This window comes from Dryobates pubescens, chromosome Z (genome assembly GCF_014839835.1).
Source record: "Dryobates pubescens isolate bDryPub1 chromosome Z, bDryPub1.pri, whole genome shotgun sequence".
NCBI lineage: Eukaryota > Metazoa > Chordata > Aves > Piciformes > Picidae > Dryobates > Dryobates pubescens.
Window position 1 is genome coordinate 49,840,398 of NC_071657.1, and position 21,595 is coordinate 49,861,992.

The 21,595-nt window shown below is 41.3% G+C and overlaps 1 protein-coding gene across 1 annotated transcript; it reads right to left on the reverse strand.

The window, feature by feature from the left end:
- Positions 1-4,139: 4,139 nt before the first annotated feature.
- On the reverse strand, positions 4,140-15,099 carry TYRP1 (tyrosinase related protein 1). Its single transcript, XM_054178364.1, has 8 exons — positions 14,952-15,099; positions 14,100-14,567; positions 10,880-11,202; positions 9,373-9,577; positions 8,356-8,523; positions 6,396-6,575; positions 4,827-4,973; positions 4,140-4,367 (listed from the first exon to the last, which is right to left on the reverse strand). The coding sequence occupies exons 2-8, from the start codon at positions 14,479-14,481 to the stop codon at positions 4,162-4,164; spliced, it is 1,611 nt and encodes a 536-aa protein (XP_054034339.1). The 5' UTR covers positions 14,482-14,567; positions 14,952-15,099; the 3' UTR covers positions 4,140-4,161.
- Between the last annotated feature and the right edge of the window lie 6,496 nt (positions 15,100-21,595).

The following is a 21,595-nucleotide window of genomic DNA, read 5'->3' on the forward strand; positions in this document are numbered from 1 at the left end:
AGTGATGGAGCAGATTATCTTGGCAGCAATAACTGTGCACCTGAAGGATGGCCAAAGGATCAGGTCTAGCCAGCATGGATTTAGGAAGGGCAGGTCCTGCCTCTCCAACCTGATCTCCTTCTATGATCAGGTGACCTGTCTGGTGGATGTGGGGAAGGCTGTGGATGTAGTCTACCTGGACCTCAGCAAGGCCTTTGACACCATCCCCCACAGCAAACTGCTGGCTAAGCTGTCAGCTAGTGGCTTGGATGGGAGCACCCTGTGCTGGGTTAGGAACTGTCTGGAGGGCTGAGCCCAGAGAGTGGTGGTGAATGGTGCCACATCCAGCTGGCGGCCAGTCAGTAGTGGTGTGCCCCAGGGATCAGTACTGGGCCCCATTCTCTTTATATCTTCATTGATGATCTGGATGAGGGCATTGAGTCCATCATCAGTAAATTTGCAGATGACACCAAGCTGGGGGCAGGTGTTGTTCTGTTAGAGGATAGGAGAGCTCTACATAGGGACCTTGCCAGGCTGGACAGATGGGCAGAGTCCAAGGGCATGAGATTTAACACATCTAAGTGCCGGGTTCTACACAGTGGCCACAGCAACCCCATGCAGTGCTACTGGATGGGATCAGAGTGGCTGGAGAGCAGCCAGGCAGAAAGGGACCTGGAGGCTATGGTTAATAGCTGGCTGAACATGAGACAGCAGTGTCCCCAGCTTGCCCAGAAGGCCAATGGCATCATGGCCTGTATCAGGAATAGAGGGGGCAGCAGGAGCAAGGAGGTCATTCTGCCCCTGTACTCAGCACTGGTTAGGCCACACCTTGAGTCTTGTGTCCAGTTCTGGGCCCCTCAGTTTAGGAAGGATGTTGACTTGCTGGAATGTGTCCAGAGAAGGTCAACGAAGTTGGTGAGGGGTTTGGAACACAAGCCCTATGAGGAGAGGCTGAGGGAGCTGGGGTTGCTTAGCCTGGAGAAGAGGAGGCTCAGAGGAGACCTTATTGCTCTCTACAACTACCTGAAGGGAGGTTGTAGCCAGGTGGGGGTTGGTCTCTTCTCCCAGGCAACCAGCATCAGAACAAGAGGACACAGTCTCAAGCTATGCCAGGGGAGGTTTAGGTTGGATGTTAGGAAGAAGTTCTTCACAGGAAGTTCTTCACAGATTTGCCATTGGAATGGGCTGCCCAGGGAGGTGTTGGAGTCACCACCCCTGGAAGTGTTTAAGAAAGGGACTGGATGATGTGCTTGGTGCCATGGTTTAGTTGGTTAGATGGTGTTGGGTGATGGGTTGGACTTGATGATCTCAAAGTTTTTTTCCATCCTGTTTAATTCTATCCTATCCTATCCTATCCTATCCTATCCTATCCTATCCTATCCTATCCTATCCTATCCTATCCTATCCTATCCTATCTTATCCTATCCTAAAGTGAGTGAGAGAGTGACAGACAAATCAAAATAAAATTGAAATTAATGCTGTTCCCTACTATTCTTTCAATTAGATGCATCTTTCATCTGGCTGCTCATGGCTTAGATGAGCACATGCTGTGCTGGATAAAGCACTGGCTGGAAGAACGGGCCCAAAGAGTGATGGTCAATGTAGTTAAATCCAGCTGGCAGCCAGTCACAGTGGTGTTCCTCAAGCCTTAGTGTTGGACCACTTCTGTTTATCATCTTTATTGATGATCTCGATGAAGACATAGAGTGTGCCATCAGTAAGTTTGCAGATGATGCCAAGCTAGGTGGGGGTGTTGATCTGCACAAGGGTAGGGAGGCTTTATAGTGGGGCTTAGATAGATTGGATCACTAAGCCAACATTAAAAGGATGACCTTCAACAAGGCAAAATTCCATATCCTGTGCTAGGGTCACAAGAATTCCAAGCAATACTACAAGCCTGCGGAAGTGTGGCTGAAAAACTGTCTAGCAGAAAGGGACAAGCAGCTGAATATCACAGAATCACAGAATTAACCAGGCTGGAAAAGACCTTTGAGATCATGAAGTCCAACCTATCACCCAACACCATCTAATCAACTAAACTATGGCTCCAGGGACAGTGACTTCACCACATCCCTGGGCAGCCCATTCCAATGACCAACCACTCTGTGAAGGATTTCTTCCTAAAATCCAGCCAAAACCTCCCCTGGTGCAGCTTGAGACTGTGGCCTCTCCTTCTGTCACTGGTTGCCTTGGAGAAGACACCATCCCCCACCTGGCTACAACTTTCCTTCGGGTAGTTGTAGACAGCAATACAGTCTCCTCTGAGCCTCCTCTTCTGCAGGCTAAACACACCAAGCTTTCTTAGCCTCTCCCCATAGGGCAAAGCAACAAAGCAAGCTGCAGACTACAGGGTGGAAGCTTCATGTTAAATCCTGTGCAACATCCGGCACAGCCCAGGTAGATCCAACCATGCCACACCAATCATACCAGACTTCTGAGGTGAAAACCACAGAGGAACACAGCCTACTCAAAGCCCTTCACTAGAAAATCTCCTGCTGAGTTCCCTGCCCTCTCTGAAGCAGTCAATTGCTCTTCCCAGGGGACTCCATTTCTATGGGTCTCTGCTTTCAAACAGTGTTCAAGCAGGTCCTAGGGTCCAATTACCACTCTGGTTAAGATACACATTGAAGTTGGCTGTTGTGTGCACCACAGAAGTTCACTCTGGGCTACATGGGCTTTGGGATTGCAACAAGAGAAGGGCCTGCTGCTTCCTGCCACCAGCCATTAACTGATACTGTCATAACTCTTATTCCCAAATGCCCAGAGACAATCTTTTGCTGATTAAGTGCTCTTAAGAGGTATCAAAGCAAGTTGCCTTTGGTAAGTCACCCAGCCTTGTGCTGTGCTGGTTGCCATGGCTGGCTGCCATCAGCTTCCTCACCCTTGGAACTGTGCTCCTGACATACAACAGCTTTTAGGGTTCCTGGGTGCATTTCAGTCTCCTCACCAGCAAAAAGCGTCCTGGGACTAATATGAACCAGCAGTGTGCCCAGGTGGCTCATAAATACCTATGGCATCCTGGCTTGTATTAGAGCTACTGTATCCCCTTGTACTCAGTGCTGGTGAGGCCACAATCTGGGGCACCTCAATACAAGAGAGATGCTGAGGCACTGGAGCAAGAGCAGAGCAAGACAATGAGGCTGGTGAAGGGCTTGGAGAATAGAAGTCTTATGAAGGGTGACTGAAGGAGCTGAGGCTGTTTAGTGTGAAAAAGAGGAGGCTCAGGGGACTCCTTATTGCTCTCTACAACTACCTGAAAGGATGTCATGGAGAGGTTAGTGCTGGTCTCTTCTCACACGTAATTAGTGACAGAAGAAGAGGGAACAGCCTCAAGCTGTAATCAAGATTTAGATTGAACATTAGGAAAATGTTTTTCCTGAGAAAGATTGGTCAGACACTGGAATGGGCTGCCCAGGGAGGTGGTTGAGTCATCAACCCTGGATGTGTTTAAAGGTTGTTTGGATGTGGTGGTTGGGGATATGGTTTAGGGGTGAACTTTGCAGAACAGGGTTATTGGTCGGATTTGGTGATCCTGAGGGTCTTTTCCAACCTGAAAGTTTTTGTGATTCTGTGATTCTATGATTCAGCTGTGTTGGAACATGTGTGTCCAAGTGTTTCAGTGTCTTCTCAGAGGTGAACCTCTTTTCACAGATTCACCTAAGAACAGCAATGAGATCAAGATTGTATTCTATGCATAATGTTATTTTTCAAGCATACTGTTGCTCTCAGCATTCCCTTGTGCCTTGCCTGGCTATTTTGTGACCCATTTCTGGTTACCTACCAAAGGTGTTACTTGTATTTTGGATATGCTTCTGTCCCATTCTAGACTGAACATTTTCACAAAGGTAACTCATAAAAGAATCCTGGGTATAAAAGCTAGATGAAACTCAGTGATATTGGCTGTTGGCAACCGAACTAAGTTTTACCAGAGGTACAAAGCACTATATGTGAAAAATGCTTGCAGGTGAGCCCTGAAGAGTTAATAGAATTGTATTAAAATCAAGCATTGTAGAGGTGACTTATTGACGGCTAAAATACATGACAGAGAAGGTGAAACCTAAAGCAAACATGTCAAGATAGCTGACAGTTTATGCTCTTTATTTTAAAGCAGATAGATGACCACTATTTATAAAATACAGCAAAACAGGCAGTTTCAGTCACATGCAAATAAGTGCCGTCTGTTCAAACAACGGACTGGCTTGGTGTTGGTATGCCATCATAATCATCTGAGTAGTGCTGATACTGGTCAGTAAGAAGAGGCTGATGCAACTCATCTTTATTTTTCTTGACACGTACAATACATGCAGCAGCAGCAAAGATAATTGCGACAAGAACCAGTGCTGTCACTATTGCAATAGTTATCATCTCAGTAACACGGAGAGCCCGACCTACAGGAAATAAAGCAAAGGGGAAGTTATCAAAAGTAAAAGTCAAGTGTATGGAAAAGCAGCAGAGGGATAAACCAAAGCTCAATATCTGTCATTATGCAATGGATATTGAAGTGAAGAATATTTCAGTCTGTCATGTTACACTATAAAAACAGCCCAGGACATTTTTGCTGGTTTGTGAGGCATTTGCATTTTCTGTAATGATTTAATGAAGGCATATGATAAAGGAATAAAGACCTTCTGCAAGGTTTGGATCCAAACAAGAACTCCAAAAATTGAAGTGAATAGTAGGAGCTTCACTCTGGAACAGTCTATAATCAGTAGCTATTTAGCTACTGATCTGTAAAGACAGTAAAGAGAAGAGAAATAGATCTTTACCTTTGGAGTATGATGCATAAACATAAAGGGAGAAAAAAGTGATTAAAACAAAAGAGGAAGCAACAAGGTTGGACAGTTTACCTGGCCACTCAACTTCGTAGCTGTATCCCAGGTTTTCTGGTGCCGTAACAAACATTTCATTATTGGAAACTGGAGGCCAGAAAGGCACCATATTGTACTGTCGGTTGTGTCCAATAGGGGCATTCTCCAGTGGATATGTTGAGATATCTAAATGTAAAAGTCATACCACACTGATGTAACTAAAATTAAAATATTTGCACTATTTCATTATTTTTTCTTTCAACAGTGACTCATAGTTTTGAGTACCTTAGAGGTTTGTTTGGCTTGGTTGTTTTTTTTGTTTGCTTGTTTGGGTTTGTTTTGTTTTGTTCCTAAAGTAAGTTAATCTAGAAGGACTGGTTCTCCAGTGTGGCAGATCCAGAATGGAGGAGTCCTCTGCTCTATTCAAAAGCTAGACTGCAGACTGCTAAAGATTTTTTAAAATTATTTTTTATTTTAAATAGAGACTACCAGTACATTGGAAAAAGATCTGCCTATATTGGACTTCGCACTTCTTCTTGCATGGAAACAGAGAAATATTTATATACGTAGAGGACTTGGAAAACCTTTTTGCTACAGTCTAGCTTTTTCTGATTGTAACAGTGATGAAGAGCTCTCTCATGAAATTCAGGAGGGCAGCTGATATGAACTCCAGTGGAATATTTTGCAAACTTGTAGTAAATCAGGAACAAGTCAGCTAAAGGAAAAAAAAAAGAAAAAAGGAAACCACCTTGGTAGAATGATATAAAAGCTTGTGGTAGGGCATGTAAATAGCACAAGAGGATACAATTACTCTTTCACAGCTGACACGGGAAAAATAAGTGAGGAAGATTGTGTAAACCACAAAAAAAGACTCAGTTTTACAACAGCAGCTTTCTTCTGTAGAAGAAGAAAAAGGGGACTGGATTATCCTAAAAGGAATACAGTTATTGTTTTGTACAGACTAATGCACTGACATTAGGGTTACACAGAATTGTCCCCCCAGTTGCCAATCTCCTTCCTTCTTTTATTCTTCTTCCCTTTTATTTCCTTCCTTCTTTCCTTTCTTCCTTTCCTGCAGTTCTTCCCTTTTTCTTTTTTGCTCTTCTGTACAGATTTAAAACACCAGGGCAGCAAGAGTGACCATACTTTGAAAAGATACGGAAATGGTAATTGAAGGCTGCTAGTACACCACAAAGGTGGTTAAGATGAATTGTGAGGGCTGTGCATGGCACCTGATCTTATTTGACAAGAAAAAAAAAAAGGAGTTTACTCCATAAAGCAACTGAAGTATTTACACCTTCCATGGTTACATTGTCTTCACTGTATGGAGATGATGTATTTGTGCAATTTGTTCCCTTGAATTGTGTCTGGTACATCTTGTCAGGTCCCATCGCAGCCAGTGATTTGAAAATGGATGTCAGTGGGGTAGGGAAGGAAGCTTGTTTGTTTGGGTATTACTTGTCTTTGTTAATGATACTAACTGCTAAAATTCCAATCTACTCTCCTAAGATCAGAGGCATCTCAGTGTCCCACAAGAAGCTGCTGAGGTCCTCTGTTTACAATGACTGACATCCACCTATCCTACTTCTGTTCATGAGCACATCTTACCTGCAGAATACCTCCTCAGCCACTCATCAAAAACAGCATCTGTAAATGTGTGCAGGAGGACAAAAATGGGATCATTTGGTGATAGATGGGTTTGCCCTCCTGTCCCATTCAAAAATAGATGAGCCAAGTTGTGAAGGCTTCGAACTGCTGGGTCATATTTCCCTGAAGGATCACTGTACCCTGAATATGCAAACAAAGAAGAACACAAAAAATTCCAGTGAAGATAGGATATCCCAGATGGATACTATTTTTCTTCTTGCCTCTGAAAGACTGCCATGTTTTTGTAATCCCTTGCTTAACAGAAATTAGCAGCTATTTATATCTACTAGATATAATACTTACTAGCATTTGAGAAATGTCCCTAACATGCACAATTTTCAGATTAAAATACCCTTTCTAAAAGAATACTGAGAATGTGGAGTGCAAGGCTGCAAGGATCTAATGCAAAAGTGGTCAAAATAGACTGTATCATAGCCCAAAAATAGAGATATATTTCAAACTTACATATCTTTCAACATAACTGAATTAGTTGCATGTGTTTTCCGATGGCTGACTTAAGTGTGTATACATTGGCAACTATCCTAATGAGCCAGCTTTTATGTTTCCAGATATAATTCTCAAGTGTACTGCAAACACATCTCAGAAAGTTTCATATTCTCTGTTTTGGGCTTTTTGTTGTTATTGTTGTTGTTGTTTGTGGTTTTTTTCAGTGAAGGTATCCTGTTAGTTATCCATTAACTATGTTAGTGTCCAACACTGCATAACCCTCAAGTCAGAAGCCAGGATCTGAAACATCTTGAAAACTTCTGTTTTCAAGCTTTGGCCAAAATGCACAGGGTGCCCAGGGAGGTTGTGGAATCTTCTTCTCTGGAGATATTCAAAACTCGCCTGGATGCGTACCTGTGTAATCTGGTGTAGGTGTTCCTGCTCTGGCAGGGGTGTTGAACTAGATGATCTTTTGTGGTCCCTTCCAGCCCCTGAAATTCTGTGATTCTGTGAAAATTTTCAGAGAAGGGTCTATACAGTTAATTGACAAAGCCATGTTTTGTTACCTAGATATTGAAAGGCCATTTATTGAACATGGTAAGCACCCTAAACTTTCTTATATACTTAAAAGATTGGTATAGATTCTTGGGCTTGTTCTCCAGGAGGAAGAAACTGTAGTAGATCCTCCCCATTGTCAGAATTACGCCTCTTCAAAAGAGCTAGAGGATCTAATGGAAGTCAGGCAGAGATCTGAACTGCTAAGTGGTAATCTTTTCTCATATATTCCAGGGTTTTCTGCTATAAAACTGTGGATTATTAAAGTTCAGAAGTAATTTACAGAATATTGGCTGAACAGCATGAATTAAATCTTTGGGCTGGTTTCTGTATTGGTAGGTGTGTGTTCAGATACCAGTGACTGAAAAGTCTGTTTTAAGCATGTAAGGTTTGGAAAAGAGCAGAGCTACATGGCTCAGAGAGAAGGACTAATGTGCCTGCAGTAAATCCTGTACCCAGACCTCAATTACTGCTCTTAATACCATTTCGTTAATACTACCAATGCTTACAATTTCTTCTTCTTTCTCTTGTTTTATTTTGGATACAAGAGTAAGTGCTATGAGCACCTATTTTCCTCATTTAAAGATGCAGCTTACGTCAGCACACAGGCAAGGACTATCTGTTTTCAGCAGTAGCAAACTATGACTTGATTGACATGACCTGATTTTAGTTTCTACTTGGTATGCTAGTGACAGACTTTAGAGGATTTTATACATGTAAAGAACTGATATAAATTATAAAGTCATTTACCCTGATCTTATTTCCACTTAATACTGAACTAACACTTCATGCTAAAACCAATGTATTCTCCGGGTCCAACAGACTGCCTCCAAACTCATACTTCCAACAGGAAATATGGCAATCTTGCTCACTTGACTCATTTGGAGTTGTTCCAGGTCCTTTAATTTGACAGGTTTACCTTCTACTGTGTTACGAAAGCTGTCTGTTGAATTGGAATAGAAAGGCGGAGTGTCAAATACACCAACTTCCAAACACTGAGCAACATCCTCAGGCTCTGGGAGACGCTGTACCATAGGCCGTGCAACATTTCCAGCTGGATTTCTTCGGATGGGACCACCCTCAGTGCCTGAGGGTGGAAAGAAGAGAAAATAATGCAAAACAAAAATAATGCAAAACAAAGGAGTAGGTTACAGAAAGAATCTTTCTAATGACTGAACTGTGGAGAAAAAAAATCCCTCACAAATAACACTTGAATGAATGGGTCAGTTACTCATGTCAGGCAAAGATCTTCCATGGAGTTCTGCATGCTGGACCTTCATACCAGGATTTTAAAAGGAATCTGTAAATTTTGTTCTGAAAATTGAGATCTGATAATTCCCTTGGAAAATTTGCCATAGTTTACCAAAGTGATTTCTTAATGAAATTTAGGACACAACTTTTCAGGATGTCCTGTTAGAGTAGCTGTGGAAAGGACTACAGTTGATTATGTGGGTGGTTTTTCCTACTTTTTCCATGTATTTCCATTAAGACCCTGAGTTGTGGCTTGAAGTTATAAATACACAAATATCTTGCTGGGATTTTTAGCTTTTGCAGCTTCATTTTAGAAGCACACTGTCATGAAGGTGACAGATGGAGCAGTCAGAAGAAAGTATAAGCTTCAATGAAGGAATGGCACTGCCAGATTTAATTATTTATGGTATGGGAAATGAATAGATACTGCATAAGAATAGAAGTCAAAGCATTCAGGTCTTCCTCTACTACAAGCTCCAGCTCAAATTTTGAACTGGTTTGTGCCTCAGTGGAAGACAGCTGATAAATATATACTATCTCAGAGACTGATGAAACTTGTATCAGAAATATTAAAAAACACTTTCAGACTTTTTGACTGAGGAAAGCCATTGTGATGTAATATATTATATTTATTTATTATTTAAAAGAATTTTCTACCCAAATATCTGCCAATAGTCATACTTACTGTTACAGATAGTTCCCAAAGTTTCATAGTCTTCTACATTTTCACATAGCACTCGCCATTGAGAGAAGATTGAATTTTGGCTGATAAGAGAGACATCAAAATTGCTTCTAGCTCCCATTAAGTCATCCGAGCAAATATCACAGGTGTTTTGTCCTGTTGCAAAATTCCAATAAGGTAGTCCAAAAGTGGGGTCCTGCAGCATGTTCTAAATCACATACATATGATGTTAATACATGTGTGCTCCAGACTGCTAGAAGTATGTTAAAATTCAGTTAAGTGCATCTTAATTAGAGTCAGGGTCTTGCTTCATGGAGGAGAGAAAATCTATGGAGAATTTATGGAATCTACAGTAAATGTTTAGTAGTTTTTCACATTCACACCTTTGTTCAACAGAACAGATAATTGGATTATTGACCTGAGTCATGGATATTCCTCATTAATATGACAGTACCTCTTACATGAAAGCATGCTGTGAAGAAACATCATTTCTGGATATTTTTAATGGCCTGTCAACAACAGTAATGTCTGTGGCACACAAAACAACTAAAGTAACTGTGGAAAGTCTGAGGAGATAAATTGTTAAGGAAGAGAGATACCTACCAGCCCTTCAAATTGACAGTTTGGTTCTAGCATGGGTTGGAGTTGAATAGTTCTGGAGTGTGTCCTAGGTTCCAATATTTATATAACAGAATGATTTGGACAACCAAATTATCTTAAATAATGATTAAGTTTACTAGCATAAATAAGAATATATACTAAATCACCAAGAGTTAGAACTTCCCAAGGCTTCCACGTAATGAAATGTCACTAATGTCAAATGTGAGTTTTTGAAGGGAGTTTCTGCCTTTCTGCACAGCTATCACACCTAGTGGAAGCATATGAAGTGATTTTAAAAAAATCTTTAATCCTGACATTGAAAACTTAATTTTCTTTTCCTTAAGAAAGCTGTCAGTCCATAAAAATAAAGGAATATATTCCCTTTATTGATAAGTCTCTCCAAGGAAAGGAAAACAGGAAACCCAAGCACTAATTTCTCTAAACTGTTACAGTAAACAGTAAAGCAAAATGTGATTCTGAATCCTAAAGCCATTTCTCTTACACTTTTCCATAGAATTTATGTTGCTTTGAATAATCTAACAATAAAAATTCAGAGCCTTGATATTAAAAATAACAAAAGCAGTAAATCTTATTGGTCCAATAAAATATCTCTCTGCAGATATGTCTATAATTTTTGTCTACTTTTCCTGGAAGTTTTCATGTAACTTTTACAGTTTCCATTACTCTGATTGAAACATTACTTTTAGCACCCCTGTAACAATGGTAGTCTAAAACCTGAACACACTCTATTGGGTTTAGAATACTTACTAAGTTACTGAACTTGAAGCTGAATTATTTCAATGTATAGAAGGAAGTGCTATCATTTTTGCATTTTGGAATATAAAGAGAAGTTCTTGAACTATACAAAATATGGTATGAACTTATGTCTTAACTTTAATAAAAATTTTACCTGCATGTCTCTTTCAAGCTGCAGTAGATGGTACCTATGCCATGTGACAAAAGCTGGCCCCTCATGAGAGAAGTCAACTCCTCCAAAGCTCTGCTGCCCTGGACCAAGAAAAGTCTTCCTGACAGAATAATAATGAGACCACACAAAGTAGTTATAAATGGTGATATTCTCAAATTGTGGTGTGTTGCCATCTGGGCCAAATATTTCCTCACGTCTTCTTGTGGCAATAACAATGTCAGGATGGGTTGTCACCTTGGCTTGGTGTAAAGCATTCACAAAACGCCTCTTTTCTTCTGTACTCAGATCCAGAAGATTCCTCCTAACTGTGAGGACACAGAAGCAGCAAGTTATGAAAGTATTAGACACTCAGTTTTTGTCTTACAGGACCAATTGATTTTGCCTTTAATAATTCCAAGTAAGTCCATTTTTCTTCATTTACACATCCATGGTTGGTTGGGGTTTTTATTTTGTTTTGGTTCGTTGGTTGGTTTTGGCAGTGTGTTTTGTTTGTTTGTTTGTTTTGTGTGGGGTTTTTTGTTGTTGGTTTGGTTTGGTTTTTACTGTGGCAATTCTGAGAGTACTGAGCATGAATAGAAAATGCTTTATCAGAAAGGTTAAACCAAATAAAAATAAATGCCAAAACCTTGTGGGTTTAGTGATGTTAGACATATTGTCACAGAGAATCTGTCCATTCGGTCAGAGAAAAGGGTGACAGTTCTCTGTCACATAAAACTTCCAGAATTTCGTCTAATATACTTAAAGTTTCTTGTGGTAATATTTTATGAAAAAAAGAGTACTATACAACAACCTGTAATAATCAGAAGATCTACTGCTTGCCATCGTAATTTGAAAATTCATACATTGTTTATGCTTGAACTTTTGTAGGAAAAATTGCAGACTGACCAGCGAACTGTGAATTTCACACAGTACAACACAGCTTCTATTTAATATCATTATCTGATATTATGAACAACTGCCACATATTAGTATTTTTTAGCAGTATATTTCAAAACCATTGCAAAATGTCATTGTCCACATATAGACAATAAAACAAGAAAGAAAATTTAATGGTTGAAATACCAGTGTATCAGCAAGAGGAACAAAGTCCAAATCACCTCAGCCTCAGTCCAGCATTCCATGACCCAGACTGGTATTTCAGGCTAAGCTTAGGCAAAGTCTACAGGAGAAGTCCTCACAACTTTTTTTCAAAATGCACTTATTTTCCTTACAAATAGTACTGTAAAATCCCTAATTGTCCACATGAGTGATAGAGCATTTTTGGTATGAGAAGCAATAGGTCAGCATAACTCAGTATGAGTTATATAAAAGTGAAATTTCTTGAACTTTGTAAAGTTGATTCTGCATGAAGCACTTTGGCTTCATTAAAGTTTATAGAAATGCTTTTATAAAATGTGAGTTTCGTTCATGAAGTCTGTACTCTGAAGCATGCTTTTCTGTTTTGCAGAATGGAAATTATATACTAGTCGTGGTCACTGAAGCTTTTTTGTTGTTGATTTTAAGTACAGCACTGAAAATACCCATCTAATTTTTATTTGCATAAACATCTTAACCTTTTCATTTTCCAAAACATATACTTGAACCACAATAAAAAATTTGGACTGTTATTAAAATTAGGCATTTATTTTAAAGGCATGAAGGCACCAAACTGAATTTTACAGCTATTTTATATGCATGCACCAACAATAATCCAGTAATTATTTCTAAAGTCTGAGCAGCTGGGGCCAGCTCTGTGGATGAACAAAACAGCTGACCTCCATGTGGAAACTTAAAGCATAATAAGAAGCTCATTTCCCCTGTTTAAACTTATGTTGTCATGCATGATAAATCTGATTTGCTTAGCATTTTACTGAGTAGTAAAGGATTTAATAAGAAAGAAATATAAAAAGTGCTCCTGTATACCCTAGAAAATTAGCCAAAGCCTCTTTTTGCATATCTCCAGATTTACTTTGATAGGTTTGTGTGTGTTAACATACATTTATTGCTTGTTTTTCAGAATTATAATCATTGTTAGAATGGGCCAGAGGACTACAGGGTACCACTTGGCTTTGCAGATCCAATACATGAGACATATTTTCTTCTTCCTAATTCATGTCTTGGAACATAGAGGACAAATAAAATCCCTAAGTCTTCCTCACAGCCCTCAAAAAGGTGTTTTTAAACAATATTATTGTGAAGATTTTGAATTGGTAAGTGGCCCTTTGTTAACACTTGCTGAAACATGCGCTCACATTCATGGAAGTTTTCATGTCTGATGAAAATGAAATGTTTCTGTAAAAGGCACTGCACATTTGTGTGAAAGACCTGTTGTTTCTCATGTCAACAGAACTTGTCACTCATTTAGGGGATTATGGATTTTGCAGGATTTCAGTTAACACTTTTAAATGTAAACTAATAAAGACTGAAATCTTGCTCATTCAGAAGATTTTGACTTAAGAGCAAGAATCTGTCGTCAAGCCTGCTGCTTTTGTTTCCATTTGTTTGATTTTTGGGTTTTTTTTTCAATTTATCTACAATATTGAAGATTTTTTCCACTCCCATGTAGACTTCATAACTGTTCTAAAAAATTTTAGACATCTATTTACTGATATTCTAGACTGAACTGAAACTGAAGAACTCCCAGAAAAGCCCACCAGTCCTGTGCTGATTAGTTGGAACACCTCATACTCATGAGTTAAAGCTTTTAAAGACATTGACAGCAACTAGGTAAGTAGACATTTACAAGGTCAGGCACACAGTTTAAAAATGTATTCAGATTTTAAATCAAAAGAGCTTCTATCACACTTCGAGTAGTCACAAGGCATAAAACATCACATCTTGGTATGTATTATTGCAAGAGATACTCACACACACATGTACATACCTATATAAATTGTTTTAAGTAATTCCAATTAATAGCATTTTTTTCAACTTAGGTGTTCTCTTCTCTTAAGGACTTGTTCCTAATCCTGCACTAACTAAAGGTTTTATTTCTTTTGTTGTTGTTGTTTGATTGCTTTGTTTTGTTTTTATTGGGTAGTAACTGCACAAACTAAAACTCATTTAGCAACTGCTTTAATAACCCCTATGGCAATGTATGTTTGCTAAATAAATACAAGGGACATTTGTTTTAAAGGGAAAAGAAAGAAAGGGAAAAAAAGCAAAGTACATTTAGGAGCACTGCCTATAGGCAATTTTCATGTCATATTTCTCATGCTCTTACCTATATTGATTTGTGTGCTACACGTAGGTCCATTCCAACCAGGGCGACATGTGCCACAGTTGTAACCAGAGAAGTTACCGTTGCACCGGCAGGTTTGGTTGAAGAAGCGTATGGGCCATTGCTCACGATCATCCCGCCCATCATGGATGTACTGTGGACCATGGGGTCGTGAGTCGACAGTCACCTGTACACAGCGGCCCCTTCCCGTAGACACACCACATCGGTCAGTACCTGGTCCAAACACAGGGAAATAGTCTGGGCAACACATGCCACTCCTCAGGGACTCGATGGTAGCACACTGGCGAGGGAATTGAGCTCCAGCTTGGCCAAACATGCCAAGAAGTGATTGCACAGAAAGGAGTAGCAGCACAGGGAGCTGCATGATGGTGAATCCAGCAGAGCTGCCTGCTTCTGAGAGCTAGCTGTCCACACACGGCTGACTTCTCTCCTGCAATGGGACACCCAGCTCTACAGCAAGGGAAAGAGAGGAAGAATAAAAACAAGTGATACAAACCTCCAGGCTACCCCTTCCACCCCAGAAAATTCCTCCACACTCTGCACTTTGATACTTGAATGAAAAGCTAGCAGCTCTGACTACAGGCACTGATGCTGTTCTCTCATCTGCACAAAAGATAGTAACTACCTAGAGCTGTATTTGCTCACTGACTTCTAGGTCTTTCCCAGATGTTCATCCATCTTGTATATCTGCAAGACCAATTTACTTCACTAACAAAAAATGCTATCTAAGGCACCATTTTTTGCCCCTTTCCCCTTCCCTCCACCCCCCCCCCCTTCTTTTTTTTTTTAACTGCCTAGCCCCTGCCCCCTAGCCCCTCCCCAGCCTGTTCATGCCTTTTATTTCTGGATTTAACTACTGTATCTTGTTCTCAGCAGTTTGCTCTGTTCCCTTGCTGTTCTTTACTGACAACTCTGCTAGAAAGTGAAGGTACAATGCTTCGTGCGTAGTGCCTGTTCTCTCTTTCTGGTACCTCTCCTCTGCTGAGATCCTGTTCTATCTCTGCACGTCCTATGCCTGTGTGTAACCCAAAAATAAGCTTGGCTAATTTCTCTCCTGGTTCAGCCTGCTTATTAATCCTTCTATTACCAACACAGTATGGCTTGGCTTCACCCTGCTTCTTCTATTAATCCGCTTTCTACTTCAGTGCATTTCACTGGACTTTAAGTACTTGAACAGCACATGATTTCTTTCATGCTTCTCTCCTTGTGATTTTACAAGTTTTAGCAAAGGTCAGAGACAAATACTTGAATTCAAAACAGAACAACTGTGAAGTGTTTTTTGTTGTGCCTTTTTTTTTTTTTTAATTACTTGTGAATAAAGACTCACTTGAAAATGGACAAACAACACTGGGGAAATTCCATTTAACAGATACTTTTAAGAATTTGAAAATCTTCAAATAGCATTTTCTAGATCAGGGAGAAGTAAGTCACAAAGGCGTGTTGTTGAGAAAAATTAAAAACTCTGATATTAGGCATACAATTCTCAGTTTAACTGTTTATTTTGATGATCAAATAAAAAGACAATGATTATACTGGATTATCCCAAATCCTGAATTCTGAGTGGATGTTAGAAGGGGTAATAAAATGAAGAAATGGAGAAGTCGTCTCAGGAATGAACAATTGCTTCTCTCTTTTTTTATTTATTTTTTTTTTTTTACAAGAACAATCTCCACTGAGAAAAACTGTCTTTATTCAGTCTCTTACTCTATCTCTGATCTATCATTAAGGGTGGGTTTCAGTGAGGTGAGGATATGTTGTCAGTAAACATATTAACTTCATGAAGACAACAGATGAACAAGTTTTCTGAGAAAATATTCAACCATGGGACAAGTGACATTGAGCAAAAATGGATTACCTACTCCTTCAGTTTCTCCAAGTGCAAGTTAAAATGTGGGAATGCATTTACTTCTGGCAGGTCATAGAAACAGGGAGTTTGTGTGCTTATTGTTGCCAGACTGCCATGGACCAGAGCTGTGAGCCTTGCCATCTCTGGCTTGTGCAAGGAAACATGCTATAGCTTGCTTCTAGTAGGACCAAGGCTTTTGGTACATTCCACATATCTTTAATTTATTCTCCATTTGCAGGCAGATTCTTTTCTGGTCTTCAGTTTATTATCCACTCCAGGCTGTTTTTTCTTCTTTACTGGTTTGTGCAGTACTTGGTTTCTTTCCAAGCTCAAACCTTTTCTCTTCAAACATGTCTATTGGGACACATGACAAGTTTGCTGTTATCACATCAGGATGTAAGCCAGAGCTAGTAAAAATTTCTTGAGATTTTATCTGTAAAGAACTTCCAGATCAAAGAAGAAGCATATGCATTTTAACTATGAATATTTAGCAAATGCAGCAATTCATAATAAGCTTAGCAGGGATAAATTCTGCTCTAGCTCACTAAAAGTCCTGCAAAGGGAGTTAGTTATGCTTGTCATTCATACATTATTTGCATAATTTTCCTTGTGTAAACAGTAGTTGTTCATGCTGAGAACAGATCTCTACACAGATACATGAGTTTTAACCATGGTCTATCTCTTAAACTAATGGAGAACATTAAGGAAATACAGACAGTTCCACATACACTTGAGTGGTGCTGAAAGCTGACATTCTGGTTTTGTCTTAACCCATGCCATTAGCTACACAGTCAACCATCAGTTCTGTGAGTTACCCCATATTATTTACTGGATGTCCAAGATTCACAAAGTGTTTAAATTATGATGTACTTTGAGAGCTAACATATTTCATTAATATTTTTCTTCCCCTATCTCAAGAAACATAGGCCTGTAGAAAAATTATATTCTGACAATTTTTTCTAAGTTGTTTAGTGTTGCTACTGTTATTTGTATATCACCTCTGATGCAATGACACCACACTGCAAGTGTTTAGGAACTAAATATTGGAGTGATCAAAAAGATGAATTTGACAGTGTGCAAATGAGCATCTGAAGTATAATCTTCACCATCCCTGTATTAACCTTGCCTTCAGAGGGTTCAGAAATCAACAGCCTTGGCTTCAACTGATGTAAACTGTGATTTGCATTACTTGTGGATCTTGTCCAGGTTTTAAACACTTAAGATTCTTTAAGTGAATTTTCAGTCTTGCTTTTTGTTTGGTAGAATTTTTTTTTTGTTTGCTTGTTTGGGTTTTTTCTGTGTGCCATATTTTCATGACAACTGAGAAAGATAATTTCAGATATTTATATATAGAACAGATGTTTCTATTCACTGTATATGATATGCAGTTGCAATCTTTCATAAAGAGATTATTATTATTGTTAAAACTGATATCTCATGTTTGTTTTGCCTATAGTTACAAATAAATAAAATCTTTTGCTTTGTATTGCAAGCTCCTATCTTGGAGCCTTGGGGTGTTTCATATTGCCTGTCCTTACAGGGGTCCTGAATAATGTCTTCTCTCTGCCAGTTTATGCCCCTCCTCAGCCTCTCGGTCCACTCTTTGGTACCTCCACTCAATCCCTCAGGCCAATGCCAATGTAATATCTCATGTGAGTCCCGCACTCAGCTACACGCATTCAGTATACTGGTTCTTTATCATGCAGATCCCATCTGTTGATTATGGTCTTAATTCTTCAGAGAGTGTCTCATGAACAAAAAAGCCCAAGTACCACCTGCAACACCAGCCCTTCAGCCAGTTGTTAATTTACAAGTTGTGCTCCTTTCTACTTAAACCACTCCATGTCATTGATGAGATGTTGGTGAGCACTACTCAGACCTCCACTGGTAGCTATCAGATCTTACCTCTGGAAGTCAGGTTTGCTTCCAGAATTGGGTAGTGCCTTTTTATTTAGTCCATGTGTCCTTTGACAGCACTATTGTTGGACATGTGGATGGCTAATGAGGGATACTAATCCGAGATCCAGACAAAGTTGCCATTTTGGTTCTGGAGCCGATTGGACCCAGTGCTTGGGGCTGCTCCGCTTGAATTGTGAGTTTTCTGCTCGGCTTTTTGCCTTCCTTTCAGGGTTTCGTGGGTCAGGAGGACTCCTGGTAGTGGGGGTGTGGCAGGATCGTGCTCTTGCAAGCCTGAGCAGGAATGGGAGCCCGACGTCAGCTGCGGAAGGTTTAAGTCCCACCTGGGCTGTGTGCGAGGCGCCGTTTTGGGTCGGGAGCAGCCTTTCTGCTGATTGCGGGGAAAAAACAAAAACAAAAACAAACAAACAAACAAAAAACCAAAAAACCACCACCAACAACAACAACCAAAAAAAAAAAAACAACCAAACAAACTTTGAACTATGGTTGTCACTCAGACAAAGGGTAGAAAAACAGCATCTACCCAGACAGAGTTGTTTCATCATCATGCTGGAGTCCAGGCTGCCAGCTGCAGAGAGTGCTTCAGCCTGGCACTCAGAATAGAGGGGGAGGGAGAGGACACCTGTGTCAGGTGTGGCCAGGTGAACTTTCTCCTCAGCCTGGTGGCAGAGCTGAAGGACGAAGTGGCCAAACTGAAGGAGGAGGTATCTAGGCTAAGGACAATAAGGGAAAGTGAAAGGGAATTAGATTTGTGGAAGAAGGCTCTGCAGATCTCCCCTGCTGAGGAAAAGGTCCCTGGGAACGGAGAGGGGTGGATACAGGTCCCTGCTAGGGGTGGCAAGAGAAATCCACCCTGGCCCTCTCCTCCTCCTCTGCTGCCCTTGCACAATAAGCGTGAGGCCCTGCAGGCCGAGGGCAGTGGGGATGAGAGGGCTGAGTAGCAGCCATCCAGAGGGGAGCCTAAGGCCAAGTGATCCCCACCAATGATAATAGCCAGCTCCACAAAGAAAAGGAGAAGGGTTATAGTTGTGGGGGACTCTCTCGTGGGGGGTACTGAAGGACCCATATGTTGTCCCGACCCATCCCACAGGGAGGTCTGCTCCCTACCCGGGGCACGGGTTAGGGACATTACAAGGAGACTCCCAAAACTAATCCAGCCCACTGACTATTACCCTCTGCTGGTAATACAAGCCAGGAATGATGAAATTGACAAGAAAGGCACCAGGGCAATTAAAAAAGAATTCAAGGCCCTTGGACAATTGGGGCAGAAGCTCAACTGGTGCTCTGCTCATCTCCCTCAGTGGCAGGGATGTACACTGAGAGGAACAGGAGAACCCACACCATCAACAATTGGCTCAGGGGATGGTGCCAGCAGCAGAACTTTGGTTTCTTCGATCATGGGGCAACTTTTACTGCACCTGACCTGCTGGGTCCTGATGAGGTGCATTTATCTAGAAAGGGTAAGAAAGTCCTAGCACTAGAGTTGGCAGGGCTCATTAGGAGGGTTTTAAACTAGGTCTGAATGGGGTGGGTGAGGAAATAGGTCCCTCTGCAGAGGAAAGAGTAGGGCACAAATTAGGATCAGTTGAGAAGTCAGGAGCCCAGCTGCAGTGCATGTGCACCAATGCACACAGCATGGGCAATAAACAAGATGATCTGGAAGTCCTGGTCCACCAGGGTGACTATGATATAGTCGCCATCTCAGAAACTTGGTGGGACAACACGCACAATTGGAGTGCTGCACTGAGGGGTTACCAGCTCTTTAGGAGAGACAGGTGAGGGATAAGAGGAGGAGGGGTGGCTCTGCATATTAGGGAGTCACTCTCTGCCACAGAACTTGAGGTGGAAAATGAAGGAGTTGAGAGCCTGTGGGTTAAAATCAGAGGGCAGCCTAACAAATCTGACATCCTGGTTGGAGTCTGTTATAGACCACCCAACCAGGATGAGGAGGCTGACAAATTATTCTACAAGCAATTTGAGGCAGTCTCAAGATCATCAGATCTTGTCCTTGTTGGTGACTTCAACCTGCCAGATGTCTGCTGGAAACTTAAATCAGCAGAGAGGAGGCAGTCCAGAAGATTCCTGGAGCGGATGGAGGACTGCTTCCTGATGCAGCTGTTAAGTGAGCCTACCAGGGGTCAGGCTGTGCTTGACCTGCTGTTCTCCAATAGAGAAGGGCTGGTGGGAGATGTGATCATGGGAGGCTGCAGTGACCACGAGATAGTGAAGTTTTCAATATGCAGGGAGATAGGGAGGAGCATCAACAGAACCTTCACCTTGGACTTCCAGAGGGCAAACTTCAGCCTCTTTAAGAAACTTATTTGTAAACTGGACAGATGGGCGGAGTCCAACAGGATGGCATTCAAAAAGTCCAAGTGCCGGGTGCTGCACTTTGGCCATGGCAACCCCATGCAGAGCTACAGGCTGGGGTCAGAGTGGAGAGCTGCCAAACAGAGAGGGACCTGGGGGTGCTGATCGACAGCTGCCTAAACATGAGTCAGCAGTGTGCCCAGGTGGCCAAGAATGCCAATGGCATCCTGGCCTGCATTAGGAATAGTGTGGCCAGCAGGAGCAGGGAGGTCATTGTGCCCCTGTACTCTGCATAGGTTAGGCCGCACCTTGAGTACTGTGTCCAGTTCTGGGCCCCTCAGTTTAAGAAGGACATTGAGACTCTTGAACATGTCCAGAGAAGGGCAACAAGGCTGGGGAGAGGCCTTGAGCACAAGCCCTATGAGGAGAGGCTGAGGGAGCTGGGATTGTTTAGCCTGGAGAAGAGGAGGCTCAGGGGTGACCTCATTTCTCTCTACAACTACCTGAAAGGTGGTTGTAGGCAGGAAGGGGTTGGTCTCTTCTCCCAGGCAACCAGCACCAGAACAAAGGGACACAGTCTCAAGCTGTGCCAGGGGAAGTTTAGGCTCGAGGTGAGGAGAAGGTTCTTCACGGAGAGAATCATTCATCATTGGAATGTGCTGCCCAGGGAGGTGGTGGAGTTACCGTCCCTGGAGGTGTTCAAGAGGAGATTGGACGTGGCACTTGGTGCCATGGTCTAGTCATGGGGTTTGTGGTGTCAGGTTGGACTCAATGATCCTCGAGGTCTCTTCCAACCATGGCGATACGGCGATACTGTGATACTGTGATACTGTATTTCTCCATCATGCCACATCGGAATGCCTGACAGTCCAGCAAATCACCTGTGACAACATGCCAGGTCAGCAAGTATTTGTCCCATTACCTGCAGGATGGAATCTCCAACCACTGTCTCCTCCAATTTCTTCTTTGAGTGCTCAGTTCTTAGGTGTCATGGCCTCTGAAAACACCTCTGTCAGAGTTTGCTTTACTTTCCTGACTGTTTGAATACTATGAAAGTTTTGAAAACTGAGTTTTCAAGGCACTGAATACTGTACATGGCCAGAGGACCGAAGTCAGTTTCTCTCTGAAATAAGACTGGAACTGGAATGGAAGATAATGCTCAGAAGAAATGCTCATGTTTCCTGCAACAGCCTACTGATAAAGGCTTTTTCATACATTTTCAAAGTAAGTAGAAATTCTGACACTGAAACACACACATCTATTTGTTTGGAGTATGAGAACACAGTGTTCATTCATAAGCTCCATTCCTGAACACATGAAAAGACATATGATTACAATGATACTGATTCATGTATTTTTATTCATGTGAAACAGTACCTCAAAGACTCATTAAAGGTCAATGCCA

Coding starts and splice junctions, on each gene's coding strand:
- TYRP1 (XM_054178364.1), bottom strand. CDS start 14,481: ATGCAGCTCCCTGTGCTGCTACTCCTTTCTGTGCAATCACTTCTTGGC. Junction 9,578..10,879: donor AGCTTGAAAGAGACATGCAG/GTAAAATTTTTA, acceptor TATGTGATTTAG/AACATGCTGCAGGACCCCAC. Junction 4,974..6,395: donor GCTGAGGAGGTATTCTGCAG/GTAAGATGTGCT, acceptor TTTTACATTTAG/ATATCTCAACATATCCACTG.